Genomic DNA, 24,322 nt, shown 5'->3' with positions numbered 1-24,322 from the left:
TGGTTTAGAATTTCAAGATGGCAAAACAGCAGAGCATTAAAATAGGGGTAGGACCCTGTAAAGGGCAGGGGCCTGTGTGTCTACACAGCTCCCATGCCCGAGAAGCTGGCCCTGGCAAGAATTATAGGAAGACAGAATAAATGTGATGGAAACGAGTCAATTCCTTTGAAGTATTATTTACAAATTTTGATAGGAAACGTTTTTCTTGTTATTTGCTTAAGTAGAAAGGAGGATGGATGAAAATTTTTAGTTGATAGTATTGTGATGTGTTCAAATCTAAGACCCACGGAGCCAATTTGAGATTAATTATGAGCCTTTATTAGCCAGCCGGTGACTGATTCTCCCCACTAGAGAATCAGCCCTGAGCTTTCAGAGGAGGCAGTTTATAAAGCCTAAAACCACATCAAACAAGCAAACAGGTTTACAGAAGCAGAAGTTAGCCATTAGTATATCTTTGCATGGGACATCGCCTAGAACTACACTCCAGTTACACATTAAGCAGATTATAGAAGCAGAAGTTGGCTGTTGTTGTCTGGTGCAAAAATGTTGTTTCTGGGGGACTCTTAAATCTTATAGGAAACAGGGCCTGGTAGACAGTTCTGTTATCTGCATCCTGGTGGTGATATCAATTTTTTATTTTCCTTTGGGAGCTGGCGCTTGAAGTTACCAATCCCTGTCTTGTCTTTGTGACTAGCTTACTGGAGAATTTTCCACTTTTACATTCCCCACTGGTTTTCAAAGCAGATTCAAATCATTGAATGGTCAACCTGGAGTGGTGAGCAGTGAGCTTTGAGAACCTTGAGTTTCACTGCCTGCACTCCCCTTCCTTTTTATTTTATTTTATTTTTTTGACATATGTAGTTAAACAATTAATTATACAAGATCTAAATAATAACCCTAGAAATGCTAATATTAGGGGTCCTGCAATGGAGGAAAGCAGAGTAGTCAACCACAGAAAACAGTTAAACATGTTCTCATACCAAGATCCTGTCCTCCGGCGTTGTTCTTTTTTGTTGTTGAGCCGTTGTCTGACTAAAGCCTCTAATAATGTCTGAATGGTTAGCATAAGAACAGCAGGTTTTGCCTAAAGCTATACAATTAAAGCAAGATCTATGCTTTATGAACACATTAGTCTTACATGTATGAATTCATACACAGGATTTTTAGTTTATTTTACAGATTCTGAATATATCAAAACAAACAAGAGGTCTTTCAAATCTGATTTCATAAGGTGTGATCTCTTTACAATAGGGGGTGCATCGTGCACTTAACAGGGGGGAAGGAAAGAGGCTTACCCAGTTTTCACCAATTTCTAATTCGAACTTGGTTAAAGTTTTTTTCACGGTCTTATTTATCCTCTCTACCTGTCTTGAGCTCTGAGGCCTGTAAATACAATGTAACTTTTAATTAATTCCTAGAATCCTGGCTAAAGATTGACTGGTCTGGGCGATGAATGCCGGGTCATTGTCGGACCCCAGTGTTACGGACAGGCCAAATCGAGGCACTATTTCTGAGACTAATTTCTTTGCTACTACCTGAGTCATCTCCTGCTTGGTGGGGAAAGTTTCAGTCCATCTTGACGAGGTGTCAGTGAACACAAGTAAATACTTAAATCTAAAAGTTCTAGGGCTTATTTCTGTAAAATCTAATTTCCAACGTTCTCCCGGGGCTTGTCCACAAAGTCTTGTCCACGAAGTCTTGTCCCTTGTTGTACTCCCTTGGAGGGCCCTGGATTCACTTGTGTGCAGATGTGGCACTGGGCCGATACCTGCTTGGGTATTTGTTGTAGCCCTATAATGTAATAGTCTCTTTTTAACAGTTTAATTAACTTAGTTCTTCTCAAGTGCGTTCTCTGGTGAACATGGGTTATAAGGGCTCGGCTCAAGGCCTCAGGTACTACAATGCGGCTGTCCGGAAGCCTAACCTACCCAGCAGATTCTTCTTTGCCTCCTAGTTTGTTGCATAGTTTAACTTCTCCTGAAGTGTAGGTAGGGGTGTCCGTTAGCACCCTGGGCGGTAGGGCCGGCAGGATGTCAAGTGGCCCCACTGGTTTTCTGTCAGCCTCCTTTGCCCTCTGTATAAGTGTTCACAGTCTTGTTTTCACCTCACCACAGAGCTTGAGTCACTGCTATTAGTTCGGCCCGCTGAGCTGAAGTTCTATGGCTTAGGGCTTGTGCCCAGATGACAGTCCCTCCGGTAACTATTGTCGCTCTAGCATACCTCACTCCCTCTGAGGCGAAGCTGCTCCCATAGGTCATCTGGTTGTGGCCATGGGACATCAGTCAGGTCTGGTCTGAGGCAGGTGATGTTCTCTAGGACCTCAAGGCAGTCGTGTATGGGCTGCTTGGGGTCGTCATCTGGTAGCAGGGTGGCTGGGTTGAGAGCAGCAGTTTTCAGGAACTGAATGTGGGGCTAATCGTTGTTAAGTAGGACTTAGTCATTTTCTTAATCTGGGTGATATGAACTTCATCTCAGTTGTTGAAGATGTGCAGGGCTACCTCAACTAGCTCAGTCAAATTCTTGTCCTCAAACCTTCCTATCCTTTGTTACTTTTTTCCTAATATCTGGGTCCGACTGAGTGACAAAAGCAAGAGTTTTTCAGAAGCTGGCGATACCGATCGAGAGCCTCCTTACCTTGTTCAGTGCTGGGGTCTCAAGGCGGATGGGTGTTTGGGAGCACATGTTGAATACGAGCTGGGTCTGTAGTGGGCTGTCTGTCTGGCTCTAACACAGCCTTGGCGCTCTCCCGCAGGATCTGCTCCCTTTCTTCTGAAGTGAATAAAACCTGCAAGAGCTGCTGGCAGTCGTCCCACGTGGGCTGATCTGATGAGTGAAGAAAAGAGTCTCTAAAGGAGAGATTAGTCCCTGTGGTTTTTCTGAGAAAGAAGAGTTTTTATGTTTTTAGTTATACAGATCTTTGCTGTTATCCGAAATTTCAATTTCAATATCAAGATCACGTATTTACTCAAATCATAACTATTTAATGATTGTAATAGTTTTATTGTCATGGCCCAAATCAGAGCCATGCCCTTTGCTTCTTTATAAGCCCTTTGTTTTTGAATAGTCAGGTCTATTCTTGGTATTCATGACATACAACAATTTATAATAACTGAAATTATAGCTGATACCATTATACAAGGACATATGAATAGTAAAGATATTGAAAAATTTTTAGGAACTTTATACAATTTTTGAAACACTTGTATTGGTAACATGTATTCATAAAAATGTAACCTAAAAAAGGTTAAGCATCATTTATTACTTGACAATGCTTCTTATATAATTTAATATATCAATCAAATAGACTGAATTAGCTAAACATTTTTCTTTTACAAAGTGACAAAACTAAACCTTTGAGATTTTCCAGGTGCCCTCTGGAAAGTCTCAAAGTTATTTTGAGATAAAACGAAAGATCTCATTTAGGTTTTATGTCGGGAAATTTGTCATAATGTCACAAGGTTTGATCACTTGATTAAATAGGACCACAGGTCACTATGAAATAAATAGTTATCTATTTAACCAAAGTAATAATAAAAGATTTCAAAGGTAAATATGACTATATAAAAAACTTAGCACTCTTAATGTTAAAAAGACTCAGTTTTTTAAATAAAGACTATAAAGCACAATAAATTATTTTGATAAGATATAGAAACTTTGTTTCCTACGTGTATTGTTCACAGGTAAAGAAAAATCTTTTACAATCTTTTATTAGGAACGGACCAATAATCCAAACTCCAGTTTTGTGTCAATACACTGTTGATTTTAAAGTTCATTTTAAAACCTTATGATAAATACATTTAACTTTAGCCAACTTGACTATATAAAACAAGATTTTCTCTTTTTCTTTTCCTTTACAACTTCGTATGTTCACTTATGTTCTTCTGTTTATTTTCCTCTCAGGATTTCTCTTCACAAACCTTCTACTACTTTCCTCATTCCTTCAGTTTGCCTCTTCTCACTCGCTCAGAAATAACCAACTTGAAGACAAACACCTTTCCTTCAATTCCCTTCAAAATAAATCTCCATACTCTATACCTTCTTTTGAGCCTCAAACGACCTTTAAATAACCTGAAACTATTTTAGGATAAAATTACTCTCCTTTTTCTTAAAAACACATCCTTTATATCTCAAAACGCATTTTATTTTTCTTGCATACTTTGTATACAGAATTTTTCCCTTACTTGTATTATTCTTAGTAATTTATTTACATATACTAGAATTCATAACTCTTAGTAGCCTTAATTTCTAGAGAAAACAATAAAGTAGGCAATTGTAAACTCTGTTTTATATATCAGCATTTAATAGATTAGCAAATTTATGAATATACCAATTTTATAATTTTAAAGGCATATATTTTTTTTCACAGTACAATTTTAGGAAGACTTAATTTATCTATAAGTGCTTATTTCTTTCTAAACCAACCAAAGCAGAGTTCTTTTACAAATCCACCTTTCCATAAAAACAAACTCCAACCTAAACCGAAGAACCAGTTAGAAAGGAGACTCTACACTCTGTGAACCTTCTAATCAAATTCACATTCAGTCACTCTCCAGACTCAAACCTCCAACACAAATGCACATCTGTCTCGCCACCATCCCTCAATGACATCCTCGCTTCCAATCTCTACTTACACAACCATTTTTCTACATTTTTCTACTGCTCTTCCCTGCTCTAATCTAAAATAAAAGGAAGGATTAGCCTAACAGGCCCTATTAGCTTTTTTTTTTTTTTTTTTAACTCTTGTATTTTCAATATTTAAAATAAACTTACTTCTATCACTGGGTAAGTTATTTAAACTTCCTGTCCCTCAGTTTCTTCATCTGAAAGGCTGTTTTCAAGTTGAGTGACCCCTCTGATGGCCACCCTGTTCCAAATGTGGGCCAATCTGATTGGCAGAACCTCTGGAGATTAGAGGGGGTGATGCGGGGCCCATAACCTTGAGCCGCCGCCTGAAGTCTTTGAAATTATTGAGGAGACACTGCAGAGGAGTGAGTCTGAACCATGGCAGTTGGAACAGCAGTGAAAGAAAATATGATACCTATAAAAGTTAAAAAGTTAGAGCAAGAGCCACGTGTTCCCCTGGGGACCAGTCCGGCGGGGCAGCAGCAGCTAAGCCAAGGGAGAAAAGAAGAATCAATAGACCTATAAGGTAAAGAAGGATAAATACATATGACACTCAGAGAGACCACAATTTCAAAAACAGACACCAAAGAGACAGAGATGACGGACCAACACAAGACAGGCGCTGGCACAAACAAGACAAAACCAACCAGCCAGGGTCAGGGGCTGACGTCTCGGTCCTGACCAGACTAGGGAAGGTATGCCGCGTCCAGCCTTCCACTCGTTCATAGGGCCCAACCAACCAACCAAACAGATACCCAGGAACCTGAATACCTGTAGTGCAGTCTGACTCAAAAGTGAAGCTGCTCCGGATGGCTCGTGCCCAATTGTTACAGAATTGACTGATTAGCCCCACTAGAGAATCAGAATTGTCCACCTGCCCTCTTGAGCGAGTCTGCCTGGCGTCCGGGGCTGAGGAATGTCACTCAGCAGCCGTCCCCCGGACGGGGCAGGTCCTCACCCAAGGTGGCCCGGGCCGCGGGTCTTTGGAGATCTCCCCCCACTGGGAAAATCTCCCTGGGGCCTCCAAATGTTGGGGCATGTTCAAATCTAAAACCCACGAAGCCAATTTGAGATTAATTACGAGCCTTTATTAGCCGGCCGGTGACTGATTCTCCCCACTAGAGAATCAGCCCCAAGCTTTCAGAGGAGGTAGCTTATAAAGCCTAAAACCACATCAAACAAGCAAGCAGGTTTACAGAAGCAGAAGTTAGCCATTAGTAAGTATATCTTTGCACAGGACATCTCCTAGAACTACACTCTAGTTTTACATTAAGCAGATTATAGAAGCAGAAGTTGGCTGTTGTTGTCTGGTGCAAAAATGTTGTTTCTGGGGGACTCTTAAATCTTATAGCAAACAGGGCCTGGTAGACAGTTCTGTTATCTGCATCCTGGTGGTGATATTAATTTTTTATTTTCCTTTGGGAGCTGGCGCTTGAAGATATCACTCCCTGTCTTGTCTTTGTGACTAGCTTACTGGAGAATTTTCCACTTTTACAATAGAAGGTTCTAGTTAAATGAGGTCAGGTTACTTGAGATTTTCATGAGATTTTGACTGAAGATGGCAACCAGATGTTTTTAGAGTTTTTACAATAAGATTTAGGCCAGATTTATTAAAAATTTCACAGGGTTTTTAAAAATTGAAATATATTTTATAACATTGCATAAGTTTAAGGTGTACGACATGTTGATACATTAGTATATATTAATATGATTGCTATTGTAACATTAGCTGTCACCTCCATCATGTCACATAATTATCATTTCTTTTTTGTGCGGGGAATATTTAAGACCTAGTCGGATAGCAAGTTCGATGTTTACAATACAGTATCATTGCCCATGATCACTACACTGTGCATTAGATCTTAGATTTATTTATCTACTAGTTGCAAGTCACAGGGATATTACAATGTTGAAAGCAGTTTCTAAGGAAGCTGTTTTCCCAAGTTTACGTGGATATATATATATAAATTTAAATTTAATATATATATATAAATTTAATATATAAATATTATATATAAATTTATATATAAATATAAATTTAATATATATATAAATTTAATATATATATATTAGAATAATTTATCATTTTTAGCAAGAGTGGTAGAAGTCAAATAATTTAGGCATAGTATTCTTTGAGTTAAATGGTGTAGGGCATGCAATGGATTTCTTCCTCTGCCTAGTTATTCAAGGATAGATCTTGTGATCTAAAAAGGAACAACGTGCCGTTGTATGCACGGTAAGGGGAACTAACAGTCTTGTGCTTGTAAGACAGCAGCCCCGCTCCTGGTTAGTCCCTTTAATTTCCAGAAACAAAAGCCCGATTCTTACAGCCCCTTGGATGCCGTTTGGCCCTGTCTGGCGCCATCGATGAGAAATGGCGGTGGAGCCAATTCTTAGAGAATCACCTTCAGACCAGGCCTCCCCACACTTGAGGAGAGGGAGTGGACACTTTCACCTTTCCAGTGATTTGCTGAAAGAAGCCATTTGTATTTACATAACTATTATTACTTTGCAAAACAGTCAGACAAAATGATTGTTGAAATAAATTTAAAAATTCCATCAGACTCATCTATATTTGCAGTCTTGAGGATGAAGGTTTTCTACTTAGCTGTGCTAATGGCATTTCAGTTTATTACATTAAAAAATACTTTAAAAAGATATATTTAGCTCAGAAAGTGAATGCTGGTTAATTTTCCATTTTGTGCAAATCTTACACGGCATTCAGCGTAGTCGCATTTAGAAGATCATGGGAGAAGTCACACTCATTGTACATAATCTATACGTGGAAGGAATTGGCATCCTTTGGTTGTTAAGTAAGGTAACTACTGAAGTCTGTACAATCAGTCTTCATGTTAATTTCATTTAGCACCAACTTTCCTTACATTTACTGTTCTCTCCTTACATCGCCAACCCCTGCCTGCTATGTCCAGGAATCTTCTTTCACTATAATTTGTATTATAATGTGTCCCTAAGTAGCTGTATCTGGGCATAAGGGGAGTTTCAGAGATGTAATCTCATCTCTCTCTCTTCCTCTATTTTCACAGGCTTGTAACAATTTATGTTTTCACAGGGTCTGTCGGGAAAATTTCAGAAACAGGGAGATGTAAACCTTCATTCATCCATCCACTCATGTCACACTCACTCAATGAGTGCCCACATGGATCGCACGTCAGGAATACAGGGGTTGGGTAGGGTAATAACATAGGACAGACTTGAGCCTTGGCCTCATGCCCCAGGGCCCAAAGAAGTCTTGTGTGGCAGACGGACAACGTCTTTGAGAGTCCCTCAGGTGGCCTGCAGCTGATAAAATTAAACAGGGTGTTCTTGGTTTGGGAAAAATAAAGTTCGAATCAGGGCAGGATCAGAGACCCTCCTGACAAAGACTGTGGATAAACCACGTGAGATTTAGAAGCCCTTTGCCCTCCCTACTGTCCTGGATCCGTTCGCAGACGGGGCACGGAGCCACGTGGGCAGAATCTGGCATCTCGGCACTTACTGGCTTCCACTGTGGTTTTTGATCTGGTGGGTGCAGGACACGGTGTCCTTGGTCTTCAAGGGTCTTAGTAGCACTGAACTCCTGCACCTGGCACTGATGTGCAGGGTCATGGAATCTAAGTGCCCTGGCAGTAGGGACTGTTTTCCTAACCATCCCTAACCACACTGGTTAATCAATGTTAGTCCCTAGTAAACATCCGTGAGTGAATGAAGCATGCGTAACACCCTGGCTCTCAGGCCAGGGGCCCGTCCATCGGGGTGCAGTGGACATAAGAAAGCAGTGTCTCAGCCACCCATTCCTCACTCTTCTTCCACCTGAGTCACCTGGGAGGACAGGTCCATGGTGGATCTGGTGGGACTGGCCATCGTCGAAGTAGCTCCCCACTGCCTGGGTTTTATTGCTTGTTGGGCCTCGGTTTCTCACTCTTGGGGGAGCCAAGACATCAGTTAATTTCTCAAAGCGTCGTGCAAACAAGGAGGAAGCCCCAGGCCACGGGCGTTTCTCCACCTTCCTCTATGGCCTTTGCCTTGCAGCTGCTTCCCGAAGCAGGGGTGCGCTTCCTGGCCCTCTCCCCCCACCTTGCCACTTCAGAAGTAGGCTTACTCATTACCAGTTCAACTGCCTGTATTAAACAAAATATAAGCGCATCTCCGCAATGATAGTTCCATGATTGTATTGGTGAGCACAAGCTCATTTGTTTGTTTAGCATCTTAGACTTTCTCTTCTTAGCGGAAGCATCACGTACGTAGGAGGGATACTTAGTGTTCTTCTTTTGAAGAAGAACCTAAACAGCTAAAACTTGCCCTTTCTTGCTAATTCCAATCTTGGGGAAATGATGGAAATGGTGCTTCCTAAGGCACTAGTACTGTAGGAGGTGTCCTAATAAATACTCGATAGGTTCCAATAGACCACAGAACAGATTTTTAAAAAGTTTTACATAAACATTAAGACCACCCTCATGCTGATGGATGCCATTACCTTTCATTTGCATACTGCTCCTTCCTATTTCTGAAATACATGCGTGTGTTCTATAGTTACCAATGATAATGAGGATTCTTATCAATTTATCCATTGCTTTCATTTGTCATATCTATAGTTCATTGTACAGTGTCCAGGCAACTTTTTCAATTATTCTTTACCTCTTACCAGAATATATCTATATATTAATTTATAGTTATATACATATACATTTTAATTTGAAATAATTTTAGATTTTAAAGAGTTGTGCAGATATAGAGAGTACCCAGGTAAAAATGGTTCTCAACCTGGTTCCTGGCCAGCAACGTTACTTTATATTTAATCTACGTAAATGGCTTGTGGTACACATAATAGTCCACCTCCCATCTTTTCATTCGACAGTGCGCTTTTGAGGTTAGTCCATTCATTAAAAAATGTATCGCTCTAGTTCAGTAGCTTCCCACTGGGGAGGGGGGCGGGATTTTGTCCTTCGGGGGCTATTTGGCGACACCCGGAGACGTTTTGCTGGTCCCCATGGAAGGCTGCTAATGACAACTACCCGACAGAGGCCAGGGTCGCTGCTAAACATCCTGCGATGCGCAGGGCGCCCTCCCAACATAGAATCAGCTGGCCCAGTAGCCCCCAAGTCAGAAGCCCGGGGCTCCTCCTTTCGCTGCATCTGCAGGAGCACTCCCGCGACCGCACGTACATCTACCCAGTGTGTTCTCCTGATGCACACGTGGGTGTCCCGGTGCTGGGCTGCGAAGAACACCCTCAGCGCCGTGTGGGTGTGTGAGTGTGTAAGAGAGGTGCCGGTGGCCGCGCTGTGTTCTAGGGAACGCTTCCGAATGCCGCTCCAGAACCGCTGACCCACTGACACCCACAGCAGCGCCCGGGGCTCCAATCTCCGCATCTTTGCCGGCGGTTGATATCATGTAACTTTAAAAATGTGCCAGCCTGAAGAGCTTAAGTACATAAATCATTTCAAAATGTTTACACTGTCTGATTATTCATCAGGGCAAAAGCATGGGTGAGCCGCCCGCTGCGGCATTCTGCAAAACTGCGGGGAATGGTTTTGCCAAGCACACACCGCTTCGTTCTGTTCGTCTCTCCACCCTTGTCATGTGTTTTAAAACCGCACATTTTGGGAAACTAAGCTTACCTGTTTGTGCCAGCAGAGGCCACTGTCCCTTAGTGGTTCTCCACCAGCGTGCTTTGTCTGCCTCTGCCTCACACACACACACAGCCCACACCCCCGTGGAATGCTTGGCAAGGCTCGGACATATTTCGTATTGTCACAGTGCAGGTCGGCTGCTGGCACCTAGCGGTTAGACACCGGGGATTCTGCTAAAACCCTACAGTGCGGAGGACAGAACCCAAGAAACAACAAAGAATCCTGTGGCCCAGATGGGGAAAGCAGGTGTGGGCGGAAGCTTAACACGTGAACCTTGGAAAGTCAGACTGCGACAACCTCCACGATCACAACACTGCCTTTATTATTTAAAATGAGAACCAGCTTTTAACTACACAAACTGGGCTGGGGGTGGGGCTGAGGCACTTCATGATCAGGCACACTGACCATGAAAAGGCAGGGCGGGTGGGCGGGAGGCCGGCAAAGTTCGCGCTCAGCCCAGGCTCTGCAGCGGGCTCTGCAGGCTAAGAGGCGGGGGTCCCGGGTTTAACAGACCTGCCAGCCGCGGTGGTGGGAGGTGACCCGGTGGCGTCAGCGACTCATTCCAGGGTAGAGCGGTGCTCCCGAGGGCAGAAGGACTGTGGGTCTGAGTCTCAGGAGGTGGCAGTGGCGGGGCCTTGACTCTTAGGACACCGGGGGCGCATCAGGGCCCGCCGAGTGCTGCTCCTCGCTCGGCTCCCCAGCCGAGGCTGTGACTGCGGCCTGCGCTGGTGGCGTCCTTGCCGCAGGTCGAGCGGCAGACGGGGGCGGCTCAGGGAGGCTGGCAGTCAGTTGGCGGGGCGCCGTCCCCTCAGGCGCTCTTCTCAGAGGCCCAGGCCTGGGCACGAAGGGAAGGGTCTCTCCGTTTCTCAGCACGGGCCTGAAGGCCGACGGCCTGCGCTCCGGGCTCGGCTGCGTGCCCTCGGCGTCGGGGATCTCGAACCAGAGTGGCCCGTCGAACTTCTTCTTTCCTTTCTTGCACTGGCTGAGGGCCCTCAGCACGGTCTCCTTGGCACAGGGGTCCGGGGGCTCCTGCAAGGGTGCGCACCTGTACAGGCTCCCTTCGCGCTCGGGAGGGGCGATCATCACGGTCACCGGGCTGCGGATGCGCTGGGGGTTGCGGGCATTCCAGAGCCACTGCCTCCTGAAAGTCTCCTCGCTGCTGGACAAGTTGGGCCCCGTGAAGGAACAGAGAGGCGGCCTGCCGGGCAAGCGCCTCCCAGCCTCGGGCGCCATCGCCCTGCGGACCCTGGCGTAGTTCAGGCTGGGCGGCGTGGTGGACAGGAGCTTGTTGCAGACCCTGCATTTCAGGTGGTCGTGAGTGACTCGGCACTGATCGCAGCCCCGCTGGTGGCGGGCGGGCCTGGGCGGTGGAGACTGGCGCGCCCCGTCGGGGGGCGGCAGCGTGGTCTTGCCTCTGCTCAGGTAGCTGCCCATGATCACCGTGCGGCAGCGGCGGGACCTTCGAGGGGGACTCGGCTCCCAGACGGTCCTGCTGTGTGCGGACGCGACGTGCGCAGGGGTAGGCTTACCGTTGCTACTTGGGCGCAAGGACAGCGCCTGGGGCGTCCGGGTGCAAGGACAGTGCGCGGGGCGTCTGCGTGCAAGGATAGCGCATAGATCGTTTGGGTGCAAGCACAGCGCGTGGGGCGTCTGCGCGCAGGGTCAGCAGGTGGGGCTTCCAGGCGCAAGGACAGCGCGTGGGGCGGCTGCGCACAAGGTAAGTAGGAGGGGCGACCGCGCACTGGAGGCCTCGGGGCGCGGGGTTCTGCAGCGGTCAGGCCGGCGCCCCGCACCCACCGGCACCTCACCGGACGCCCCCTCCTCTCGAGGCCAGGGGAACCTCTAGCTTCCTGCTGCTGGTCCCAGGCACGAGGCTCTGGGCAGAGGGGTCTAGGAGCGCTTTGATGTCTGTAGTTGAAGTTTAGAGAGAGAAAATATAACAGTTTCCACTAGGTTCTAAGAAGTACAGAACATTTATAGAAGGTCACTTTCATTCATTATTGTAAAAACGCACACAATACACTTGAATGTTCTTTTAAGGAGAACGAGTTTATTTTTGTTGATAAAGGGGATTTGTTTCATTTTCTAGAATGGTTGCTAGGGTCACTTCTTGCAGTTTTGGTCTTAAGCAAATGGTGAAAGCAGTTGAGAATTTTCTGCTTTAGTGTTGCAAAATGTTGCAAAAATCAGATCCCGCAAGAACCAAGCAGCACCTGGGAGAGTTGGAGAACTTGGGTTTATTACACTGGTGGTCCCATAGGAGCTAGTGCTCTGCAAATCTGGGCCTGAACTCAGTTGCAATATTCCTTATATAGAAGTTATTTGGCATGGACTGAGTGGTTAATTTGTCCTCAGACGGTTACAAAGCCCCATAGTTGCTGCCGGTTGTAGGCAGTTACAAAGAGCTACAAAGCTTGGAGAGTTGGGAGGGGGTACAGGCAGTTACATTTGTTGCTTAGACAGAACAAGCCAAAAAGGGAAGATGAGTCTTTAGTTAATTTCCAGTAAGGTCTATGCAGCAAGCATATCTACAGAAGCAGAACAAAGAGCTGATTAGCCTTTTGAGTGAAAATTCCTCTCCAGCAGGTACAACGTTGGTTTCACGTGGACTTGTATTTTCAATCTTCATCTATTCATAGGTAGATCAAGTTCTCTCTGGACACCAATGTCATGTCTCTCCTTTCATTTCTGCTGGTCGTGTTGGAGCAGAGGGAGCCACGCACATTTCCACTAATAGCTGAAAACACTGATGTTCAAAAACAAAGCGAAAGCTCTGGGGAAATGATTATAGTGCTTAGGTTTGCAGGCTGATATAAAGTAGTGTGAATCAATCTCTCCTTGTGAACATTTCCCTCAAAAGCACACGAAGAAGGCACCTATTGGGCTGGTCCCCGTGCCGGGATGGGAGATGGACAGAAAGCAGAAGCCTGCCATCGGTCAAATCCAATAGTGGGCAACATGTTCCATCCAGATCTGAGAGGTGGACAGCTGAATGGTGAAGACAGCAGACAGAGCTTAATGAGGAAACACCAGCTTTCTGGGGTGAGACACCAAACCAAATGTTTTGAGACACAGGGCTGTGGGAGTGTAACATTTCGAAATGCATTTCAATAATATCTTCCTTGTTCACATCTCCCCTCTTTATTCTGGCTGTTACTACTTTGGAAAATATGTTGTTATGGTTATTGGTATCAATTCCTCAGTAAGTCAGCCCCAAGGGCAGGACAAAGAGTGATATCTCCAGGTGCCAGCTGCCTAGGAGAAAATAGCTCCAAGGCTCCCAAGAAGAAAAATAAAACAATATTGCCACTAGAGTACAGATAACATAGCTGTCCACCAGAAACCATATTTCTTTGTGCTAGATGCTAACGGCTAACTTTGGCTTTTGTAATCTGTTTGCTTGCTTGATCAAGGCCAACCAGGACGTAGTTTTGGGTTTTATAAGCTGCCTCCTTGGGAGGCTTGGGGCTGACTCTCTAGTGGGGAGGGTCAGTTGCCGGCCAGCTAATAAAGGCTCATAATTAATCTTAATTAGCTCCGTGGGTCTTAGATTTGAACGTGCCACAACAGGAGCCAGTGGGTGCAGGTAATGAGACTCTTAACACTGTCTACTCACAGATGACTTTTTTCCCACGTTTTTTGGCTGAATCCTTATTTAAGGAATGATCTCTAGGTTCATGATTTTGAAAACAGAAAAATTACTATAGTATAATTTTCTTAAGACAATTTTGAATGAAATGACTCTTCATAGATATCTAACATATCTCCTAAGGTGGTAATTGCATCAGAGCGAATGGTCTAATGCCACTGGGTATAGATTTCTTATAATTTTTCTGTTTACGGAATTTCCCACATCCTATCTGCAATGTAACCCAGTGAGTGTCATTCTGGTTTGAGGCTAATGACACTCCAAGGAACCAGTGAGCCCTCTGCTGGTAAGCTACAGGCATAAGTGAATCACCCATATGCCTTATTGGCAAATTGACATGTTAATTATTTAAAAGCTGTTTTCACAGATACTGAAGATGTCTGTTTCTTCTTTTCAAGCACCAAGAGGATTAATGGATTTCATTAGTTAGTTGATTTTGGAGATTAACATATATCGGTGGTGTTCAAACAGGGGTGAGTTTGCGATGCACATTAAAGAATGCCTGGAGACATTTTGGTTGTCACTGCTTGGGGGTGTACTGGTATATAGTGGGTAGACACAAGGTGTGCTCCTAAACATCCTACCACAGGACCGCCCCCCACCACATAACAACTGGTACATTTATTAGGCCCGTATAAAATTTATGGAGAATAAATAATTCATGGAGAATAACAATAAGAGGGATTGATATCAAAGGTATCTTTATGTCTTCCTATTCAATAACATGGTATGAATTTTATTAATTCGAGTTTATTGTCCCTTAGAAATGTTTTAGTTTTCTTGTTGACATTTTGTGTTCATTCCAAGGTATTTTAGTTTGCTAGTTTCCATTATAAGTAGAACTCTTTCTTCCATTACATCTTCGAATTGTGATTTACATATGTCGAAGGAATTGATTTCTATAAATCTGGTACTCCACTAATTGTTTCTTTAATTTCCTTTATCTCTTTTGGTCTAACTTTATTGACTACTACCAGAATTTAATATTTAATATGCCAATAACAGTGGAGTTAGTAGATACCATTTCCACATGAGGCATACTATTTACTTTTGAGCAGAGATTAATCTATTTTATCAAGTTAGGGAATTCTCCTTTCATTTGCATTTTATTAAATTTAAAAAGATTACAAATTTTGTCAAATGTATTTTAGGAATCTAAGGAAATGAAAATGTGAATTTTCCCATGAGTTTTGCTGATGGGATGAGTTATATTAATCATAACCATATCATTCCTAATATTGAATCATCCTTGGAACACTGAAAAACATTCTACATTTGGACAAAGTATATATTTCTTTTGATGCACTGTTGGATTCGGTCCCTAATATTTGATTTGGCTTTATTTTTTTCTGAAATATTTTTGAGAGATATTGGCTTATTGTCCACTTTTGTGAGGGGAAGGGATCACAATCTTTGATGGGTTTTGGTTTGTTACCTCGGCTTCGAAACACAGAATTTGGAAGCTTTTGACCTTGTGAAAAAATTTTAACCAATACAAATCCAATATAAACAAGTAAAATACTTATTGTAGATTAGTCTATTAAACAAGATTTTGTGTGTTGATGTATTAACCACCACTTAAACTTAATTTCTAAAGTAAAAGCATATACCAAGTCTAAACTCTTAGAATGAAATTTGTATTTAGGCATTGTTGGGTTCTATCTTTACCCTGATATTCCACAGTAAAAAGGAAATTATAGGGTTTTAAATACAGCTATTTCCAGCCTTCATTTTTCCATTTAAAGTCTTAATTTTTATAGAGATTCTACCCAATGTATGTATAGTAAAATATATGTCACTGTCGAGAATGAAAGTAAAACGGTGATGTTTTTCAGTTTTAACTCCTCTCTCTGGTTAATCTGAAGCATTTCCCAATTCACACCCAAATCAAGAAATGAGCACATTTTAATAAAAAAGTACAAGCACTGGAAGATGTTAGAAACTTACACAACTTGACGTCAGAGTTTGAGCCCAGCCCTGCTGGAATGGCGCAGACCAGCATTCCTTAATGTGGGAATGGGGCATGAACGTACCTGATCGAGATCGACCTCAACGGGCTGCTTCTTAATGATCCAGGTGACGGACTCGGAGAGAGGCGGCGTGGTCAGGGACCCTGAGTAGGTCCAGTAATCCGGGCAGGAGGGCATCAGGCAGGAAGGGTCAAATGACCCAAATTCCACAAGGGCGTCCTGGCCAAGAGGGGGTCACCAGCTATCATTTCATTCAGGAATCGCATGACAAGGTGGTGATTCCAGGAGTGTCTGGAGACCCGCAGCGGTCCAGAGGAGTGCCCTAGGACCCGAGTCACACCCGTGCTTTGTCCCTGCAGTTAAGGGTGTACTGCTCGGTGGGAATGCAGCAGAACCCATTCTCTCCCTCCATTCTAGTGAGTTTCCAGCAGGTGGTCTCCTCTGAACTCTTTGGGAGGCATCAGGTGGGGCCTGGTGCTTGAGGAAAGAGGCTTTTCTTTTTCAATCCTCCTTTCTAAAACACAAGGTGAATTAGGAGCAGCCAGGATCCTGCCTAAAAGGGGAGAGAGAAGAGAAAAGGGGGAGATGGTGAGGCAGGGAGAAGGAAAGAGGGAGCATGTGGACTTTTGGGGAGCAGCCCCTGCGGGATTCTGCACACTGAACAATTAATCTTGAAGCTGGACAAAGGTGTCTGACCTGAAGGCTATGGGTTAACTGCTCTTTAAGGGCTGATGAGCCAAGTTTCTGTCCAACGTTCCTCTGCCCCCTGCCTGAGGGAGGGCAGCCAGAGTCAGAAGGCTTCTCTGAGTGTTTCCACAAGGATTTACAAGGAGCAGGTGTCGGGAGCAGAGGAGGGGGCAGTACTATGGCCCCGAGTCTCCAAGTGCCCAGTGCCATGGCAGCAAAACCAGAGCGACCAGTGCCCACCAATGGAACCCCTTCTGTCCCCTGAAAGGTGGCCCAGGGCCAGGGGTTCTCTCAACACGCCAGCATCACAAATGGCCAACTGTCTTCTAGGCAACTTTCAAGGAGAACTTGAATTACATTGAAATTAATTACAATTCCCAAAATGTCTTATTAGTATTTCCTCTGAGAGTAAAATATGTTTCAAGTGATTTAGGAAAAAAATACATTACCTGAATTGGTGGCACAGCATCCACCAATTTTTGTAGCTCTTTATGATATTTGTGTAGCTAAAGAACAATTAATGAGAAAACGTTAAGATGATTGACATCTCACTCTAGATTGTAATAGCATGTGAATTAAAATCAGATACCTGGTGACTACCTACCTAAAAACAATCCCTAGTACTGAAACTGCACTTAGATTGACCATTTAGATGTTATAAACATCACCGAAGGAAAGTAGATACAAAACAAATGGGCAGGCTGGTTGCTGACAGGCTGGAGCCCACAGCCTGCAGGGAAAGGTGTGGGCTGAGTCGTCGGCTCCCTGCTGTGAGCACCCCCTGCCAGATGGCTCACCAGGCGCCATGGTCAAAGCTCTCAGAGTCCAGTGAGACCCAGCTTTCTGCTCGGGCCCCAGAATCCCAAAGGGCTCCTTCCAGAAGCCTCAGTGCAATAACTGTGTTTTCCAGTTCTTGTATGTATGTAATGTTTGATATCTGAGGCCTTGCTGACACTTAGAGAGGCTGCTCCTCCTAGGGTTAGCTGATTCCTAGAGAGAACAAAAAACTGGGAGCCCACCTTTCATTTGCAAACCAACCAATCCAGAGCCCAGACTCCAACTCCCTCCTTTTTAGGGTCCTTTCATTCTGGGCTAGGAATCCTTGTCCTAATAACCCCAGGGCCAGGTACCAGACAACTAGGGACAGCCTCTAACCCAGAGCCCACTGCAACGATCCAAAGTAGTAACCCCTAAACCCACTTATGCTGCCTGCCCCATTCCTTCCCACAGAAGCCACAAGAAAGGTTCTATCCATGGCTTCCCCTCAACGCCTTCTGCCTTCTGCCCATCCTGCTGCTCTCCCATGTGGCCCTGCATGACGAACAGTGCCTCTTGTTTTTAGGCGTCCGTGAGTATAATAAAATCCACCCTTCATGGCCGTTATTTCCACGTCTGTGTGTCTTACCATACCTGATTATGTCAAAATCCTGGGCCCCCTTAAAACGCTCAGCCACCAGAGAGGACCAAAGCAGGGAGCTGGCGGGAGGCCTGCACTCGTGGAGCCTGCGGGAGCTCAGAGGCCTGTGAACAATGTGGTCCCCAGAGTTTCAGTCCGGTTCTCCAGTTGCTAGTTCTGTGACTTAACCTCCTTGAGCTTCACTTTGACTGAAAAATGGAGAGAATAATATCACTATCAGAGACCTCTTAGGAAAATAAATGAAGTACTTAGCAAGTGTATAGTCACACAGCACTCATAAATATTAGTTCCCTTTCATGTTTGTTTCCCATAGTTGTTTGCCTTTATCTTTTTATTCCTTTTAAAATACATTCTCTACTAACCTTATGTTTTAATAATTATTTATTTAAGGTTAGTTGCCTTTATCCTTTTATACCAATACTTAAAAATAGAAATGGAATCCTAACCACATGGATAATTTTAAAGTTTCTAGGAGGCACATTTAAAAGGTTTAAAAACAAAAGTGAAATTATTTTTTTTATTTTTTCACCTAGTACATTCAAAATATTGCCTTTTTAACGTGAAATCAATATGAAAAATTGAGAGTTTATACTTTTTTCCACAGTAAGTCTTAAAAAGCTGTTGTGTATCTTACATGTACAGTACACATCAATTTGGATGCTCAATTTTCATCAGAAACACTTGATTTGTATTTAGGTTTCTATGTGGCTGGGATTATATTTTCTGGACAACGTTACTCTATATGCTTGTTACCTTTTTCTCCCCAGCCTTGCCCTGTACTCTCCTTTATCTTGGGACTTGCTAGTTCCTCATCTATTGAAGTCCACCCTAGCAGGCCTAGGGCTTACTGCAGTAACTTGTTTGAGGATGATCACAGAATCATAAATCGCCTTGAAAGACCATCAGGTCTAAGGGCATAAAAGGCACCTGGGTGCTGAGCCCCGTTACCCAAAGCACATACACGCAGTCGTCAGTGCAGGAGACTGGACCCCACATTTCCTGTGTTAGCTCCTTGTACCAGCAGATAGCTCCCCCTCCCAGTTCCTTAATATAATTCTGAGGGACTCAAAACCAGTCCATTCATTCTCATAACTGTCCGAAAGATAAATGAAAGACAACACAGTCTGGGCGTCCTTGCCTATCCTATCTGGGGAGAAGACACTGCAAAACAAACTTTTTAGTACAGTGAAGCCCTCACTTAACAGAGCAGATGGCTTCTTGGAAACTGCAGTTTAAGCAAAAGGACCTGTAAGGGAACCAGCTTTACCACAGGCTAATTGGTACACAGAACTATGTCACAGGAACTTAACCCTTGTTTATTTTAAGTAACCTATAGTAAAAGTGGCTAATGTGGCTAGTCACCGACTCGAAGAGCCTTTCCAGGATGTTCAGTGAGAACTTACTCTACTATTTATTGTTCATCAGGCTTTTTTTGCGTTCTTCACAATTAATTGGAAGAAATAATAGAACAACTTCCTAACAGTTCAGTTACAATACAGACCAGTCCTGTCAAACAGAACTTTCTCTGATGGTGTTCATTCCCCATATGGTGAGTGCCGGCCACATGTGACCATAAAAGTTTTAAAAATTTATATTTACATGCAAATACACATATGGGGCTAGTGGCTGCATTTTATACAATGCTATTCTACTCCAAATTCTCATAAAAAGAAATGTTTCTCTTCCTTCTAAAAGTAAGGAGATCATGACATTAAAAATCACTGGAATAAAAGTAAATCTGTACCATTTCCATTCTGGATGATATTTCATTAAATTAAGAACATTATTAAATTTATAAAGATCTCACACCCAACTTTTTTCTAACGTGACCATTAGGCTAAATTTCACTAGATGATACACAAGTGAGGTTGATTTTATTTTGCTCTTGGGCAGTAGGCACAAGGCTTTTCTCTATTTTGTCTTATTACCAGTCCCACGCTTAGGACTGCCAACATTTACGGCCTACTACTTGACTTAACAGCAAACAGCAATTTGAGTTGACAGCCAGTGATCACTTGGGGGGAGGGTGGGGACTCAAGGACCAGCAGGGAGCACAGGGCTCCAGCAAAATGCTGCTTCCTGAATTTGCCAGATCCTCCTCCTTCATATGCAACTTATTCTGCTTCACCCAATCCTAAAACCTGTCAGACAAACACCTGAGGGAGCCGCTGAGACCATGATGATGATGATGATAAAGATGATGATGGATAAAACAAGCCCAGGACCACAAGACACCCCAGTGATCGTCTCTAACCCTCAACACTCCTGGGTCATTCTTGGTCACAAGTGCACACGGGGCCTTCTGCTGGGGTACCGAGCTCCTGGACATAGTGAGTACTGTTTTTACACCAGGATAGCAGAACAGGACGTGCTCAGTGCCCAGGGCGGCAGAGACCAGAAAACAGGGAGGGATGGTGTACCAGGCCCCAGACAGAATCAAATGGTGACTGTCACCTGTTTTTCTTAGTAACTGACAAACAAGAGCAACTGATGTGGGGCATTAATCAAGGGAAGCCCCCACATCCCTCAGCCACCACTCATTTTTGTTCCTGCCAGCATGAAAGAAACAAAACTATCCTAAAGACAGGAGCATGTCGCATTTTAGAACTATAACTTTCCACTTTCTGATAAAAAAAGTACAACTTTACCAACTAGGTAAATATGACAATTTTTTTTCCCACTTAAACTTTGGACCGCAAAGTGCCAGTGTTGAGACCAAGCTAGTCTGGGTAGGATGTGGGCCGGCTGGGAGGAAGCCACACCCGGCAACCAGAAATGTATTATGACTCCGGCCAGCTCATTTCAAAGAGGACACAGTCAGCGTTGGAGGAAACAAAATAAACTCTCAATCAAAATGTATTCGTGAAGCAGTTTCAAGGCAGTGCGTTTAGCTAGGTGAGCATTACTGAGGAATTCCTTTTCTGTGCACATAGAGTCGAAGAGAATAAACCACAGAGGAAACGTTTAAGAACCGAGATTTCTGAAAGAAGCTAACATTGGAAAAGTCCGAGTCAATTCATGAGGAAAAGTGGAAAATACATAAAATATGCTTCACCATTTCATTAAATCTATCTCTCCACCAACACACACATTATCCTCTCTTATCGCCCCAGTGGGTCTCTACCAGGTTTATTTTGTCCCTCGGGACATTCAGGAATGTCGAGACTCTGAGGGATGCCTTCCCACTTCCTACGTGCGCAGGACAACCTCCCCTCCGCCCATGTCAGTAGTGCCGCACTGGAGAATCCCTGCCCCGCAGAGATGTGGATGGTGACTCATTTCTGGAGGGCACGAAATGAGACAGGCTGCAGGGAAGACCACTTGATCTGCAGTGTTTACAGCAGAATACACACTTGGTGAGCTGGTCAGCCAGAAGGAACTGCTATTCGTTCGCTCGGGAAAGCATGTTCCAGAGCGTGAAGCTACTGTTCTGGACGGCTCATAAACATTAATATGCAACTTCCAGAACGTTAAGAGTCATAGAAATAATTCACAGCCTGTGCATGAATTTTAGTAAAAAGACAATTGCTCATAAGAAACAATAAAGAATAGGTTCCCAAGTATTTGCAACTCGGTTGTCTCCCTTGTCCCACTTTTGCATTTTAACATGTTAAAACCCGTCAAGAACTTTCCAAACCTTACTATGGTAATCATTTTGCAATCTATACGTGTATCCGATCGTCACGTGGTATACCTTAGACTCACACAACGTAATATCGCAATTACGTCTCACTAAAGCTGGGGAGAAAGAACTTTCCACATTTATTTCAGAGGACAAAGAGAGAACAAGTAGTTAATTCTCACCGTTCTTAAGGCATGCAAACCCACTCTGGAATGCCACTGACATCCTATCTACAAATCCTCAACACGCGGCATTCTTATGAAGCAAGCCTCCTGCTCTCCTTAGGGCAGCAGTGGACTCACGGGTTCGGTTCCGGGTTTTGTAAGTGCAGGTGTAGAGGCTGCAGGGCCTCGCTGGCATGGGCCTCGGAATCTGGAACCTTCTCCACAGCAATCTGCATGGAGAGGCTTGAAAGATGGCTCTCAGGCTATTCATCACCGCCATCTTTGGCTTGAAGTCTTGATCAGTTCCCAAAGAACTTGCAGGAACCTAATAACCTAGAGGCAGGAGGACAGAGGAGGAACAGCTGTCAACAGTAGAAACCGACGATCGTGTGGCAACCTCTAAGACGAAACATTCGGACTGTTAGTCCACACCGTGGCGAGGGGTGGATATAAACGAGAGCCTGTAGTTTATCCACTCTAGTTCCTCAAACTCAGTGGTCACCCGAGGATGATAGGCTCATCTGCTGTCTGTCACGTCCACTTTCTGCTCCACCCTGAACACCAGACACATGGCCTTCAATCTGTTCAACTGTGGATGCTTTCTCCAGCCGGTGCAGATACTCCTCCTTCCCTGAAAGACTCTCCCTCCCTAGGCGCCTGAATAATTCCTACTCACCGTTGCTGCTTTGGACCTTCAGGTGAATTTCAGTCCTGATACCGAGTTTACAATTTCTGAGTGAAAGAGGAAAGCCCTAGAAAGCTGAAAGGTTTTCACTTCTAAAACATTCAAGAACACTGCAGTTCTTTACCAGGGATCAAAAAGGAGGGTTAATCGGGTTAACCTGGGTTTACTGTAGATTCCAATGCAGGCTGAGAACAGTGACCTGTCTGTGGAATATGCAGGTGCAGCTTATGGGTAGGGTGTGGGACAGCTTTTCTCACCAGAGACTTTTGACTTATCTCCATGTTCCAGTAAGACTTTTAAATAGCAAAATGGAGATGACGAGATTGTTAATAAAGGATAAAAGGAAAATATGAAGTAATGTGGTTTTCAATGTCTGACAGAGATTAAATCCTACCCAAATTAAGGTGTACACAGCTTCATCATCTCCCCATATTTCTCAAACTTTCTCAGCAAAACTAACGAGAGATAATTACACTGATAACTAACTAGTTCTGGCATCCTCAGAGAAGCTTTTAATTCATGCCACAAACAATCAAAGCCACCAACACGTTCGTATTTTGTAGGTTTTTCCCCTCCAGCTCCCAAGCGGGGCAGAAAAGAAAAAGAATAGAACAAAGAATTGAGGAGCAGAGAAGGCTCTGAGCTGTCCACATAGCACAGGTATGCTGCTGACCTCCTGTCCCGAGGGTGGCTTTAAATCTGTACATAGCGTCTGGCATTGTCAGGGGAAAGATCAACAATGCAGGTTTGAGTGAGTCCCGGCTTGCTGCGTCTTGGTTTCTGCAATTACAACCCTCTCGGCTGTCAAATTACTTAAGACAGCTATTTTACCTTTAAATAGACAGAGCTCTAAGGAGGTGTAGATGTCTAGTGACCCCCAGAATGGAGAAACAGGGGTATAGTAGGGAAGGGGCGACGTCCTCCTCCCTCCCCGCCATTTTTCATTGAACTGACGCCTGGACTGTGGCCATCCTCGCCGGGCCGACAGCTGTCTCGGCTCCGGTACCCATCGCATCGCGTGGCCGTGTGTAGGGGAGGGTCCCTGTTCCCTCTGGTAACATAAGCCCGCCTGCCGCCCGCACTCCACATCCCCGCTGGACCTTATCCAGAACGAGTCCTTCACTTGTTACCGAATTCAGAAGCTCATGAGCGCGGCCATCTTGATTACGCCCCCTGCGTCTTGCTACGTCCTCACGCCGAGTCACGTCTCTTCACTCATGCACGTCACGCCCCCGTTGGCCCGACCCAAATCCACCTCAATCCGAATGCCCCGCCCCGGCCACGGTCGCCAGTGGCAACTCTGCTTCGGTCTCCCCGGGCCTCCAGCCGCGGTCACGCACCTGCGCGCTATCTTGGCCCCGCCCCTGCCCTCCTGGGCCCAACCCATTTTCCAGCTAGACCGTCTTCTGGGCGTCCCTCAGCGCGGCAAAGCCACGCCCCACGCAGGGCAGCGCCCACGCGTTCATAGTACGTAATTGAACTACGACCACGCCCCCTCCTGTTACGTCATTTGCGTCCGTACGCTACTCCGTGTCTCCGCCTCTCTATCGGTGTCCCTGGCCGTGAGTCCTTCCGCGTCCCTGTCATTTCCCTGGGCCGCTCTCGTTCTACAGACTCCACGTCTCTCCTTCGTGCCCACGTCCCTGCTTTTAACTCTGGTAATTCCTCTGCCTGAGCGCACCACTCCCGCAATTCTACCAGCTTTGTCAAGCCCTGACAAGCGGCCACGCGCCGACTAAATCCCACTTTGTCAGATCACGGCTCTGGGCTACACCTCGGCCACGCCCGTACGGACATTGCCGTCCCTAGTGCTCCTTCCCACGGTTCCAGGCCCCGCCCCTCAGGCCGCGTCACATTCTTTTCCTCCTGAAGTCCACG

The 24,322-nt window shown here is 44.7% G+C and overlaps 2 protein-coding genes across 10 annotated transcripts in view; one reads left to right on the top strand and one right to left on the bottom strand.

Annotated features, from left to right (window-relative positions):
• Positions 1-358: 358 nt before the first annotated feature.
• Positions 359-24,261, bottom strand: LOC107497227 (POM121-like protein 12). 9 transcript variants are annotated; one of them, XM_016118880.2, is made up of 6 exons: positions 23,785-24,261; positions 21,778-22,092; positions 17,967-18,161; positions 17,006-17,062; positions 15,933-16,418; positions 10,868-13,287 (listed from the first exon to the last, which is right to left on the bottom strand). In XM_016118880.2, the coding sequence occupies exon 6, from the start codon at positions 11,682-11,684 to the stop codon at positions 10,893-10,895; it is 792 nt and encodes a 263-aa protein (XP_015974366.2). In that variant the 5' UTR covers positions 11,685-13,287; positions 15,933-16,418; positions 17,006-17,062; positions 17,967-18,161; positions 21,778-22,092; positions 23,785-24,261; the 3' UTR covers positions 10,868-10,892. The 9 variants fall into 9 exon arrangements, 8 of the variants coding, with proteins under 8 accessions (XP_015974366.2, XP_015974355.2, XP_015974348.2 ...); XM_016118869.2 differs by lacking the exon at positions 23,785-24,261 and adding an exon at positions 23,545-23,778; XM_016118862.2 differs by lacking the exon at positions 23,785-24,261 and adding an exon at positions 23,575-23,778.
• CLTRN (collectrin, amino acid transport regulator) overlaps positions 24,005-24,322 on the top strand; it is a 34,115-nt gene continuing 33,797 nt past the window's right edge. The window contains exon 1 of the mRNA XM_036226691.1: positions 24,005-24,102. The gene's annotated coding sequence lies outside the window, so the exon portion shown is untranslated. The remainder of the gene's footprint in view (positions 24,103-24,322) is intronic.

Source organism: Rousettus aegyptiacus, unplaced genomic scaffold, assembly GCF_014176215.1.
Source record: "Rousettus aegyptiacus isolate mRouAeg1 unplaced genomic scaffold, mRouAeg1.p scaffold_m13_p_9, whole genome shotgun sequence".
Classification (NCBI taxonomy): domain Eukaryota; kingdom Metazoa; phylum Chordata; class Mammalia; order Chiroptera; family Pteropodidae; genus Rousettus; species Rousettus aegyptiacus.
This window is presented reverse-complemented; position numbering and strand designations above follow the sequence as displayed.

Coding starts and splice junctions, on each gene's coding strand:
- LOC107497227 (XM_016118880.2), bottom strand. CDS start 11,684: ATGGGCAGCTACCTGAGCAGAGGCAAGACCACGCTGCCGCCCCCCGAC.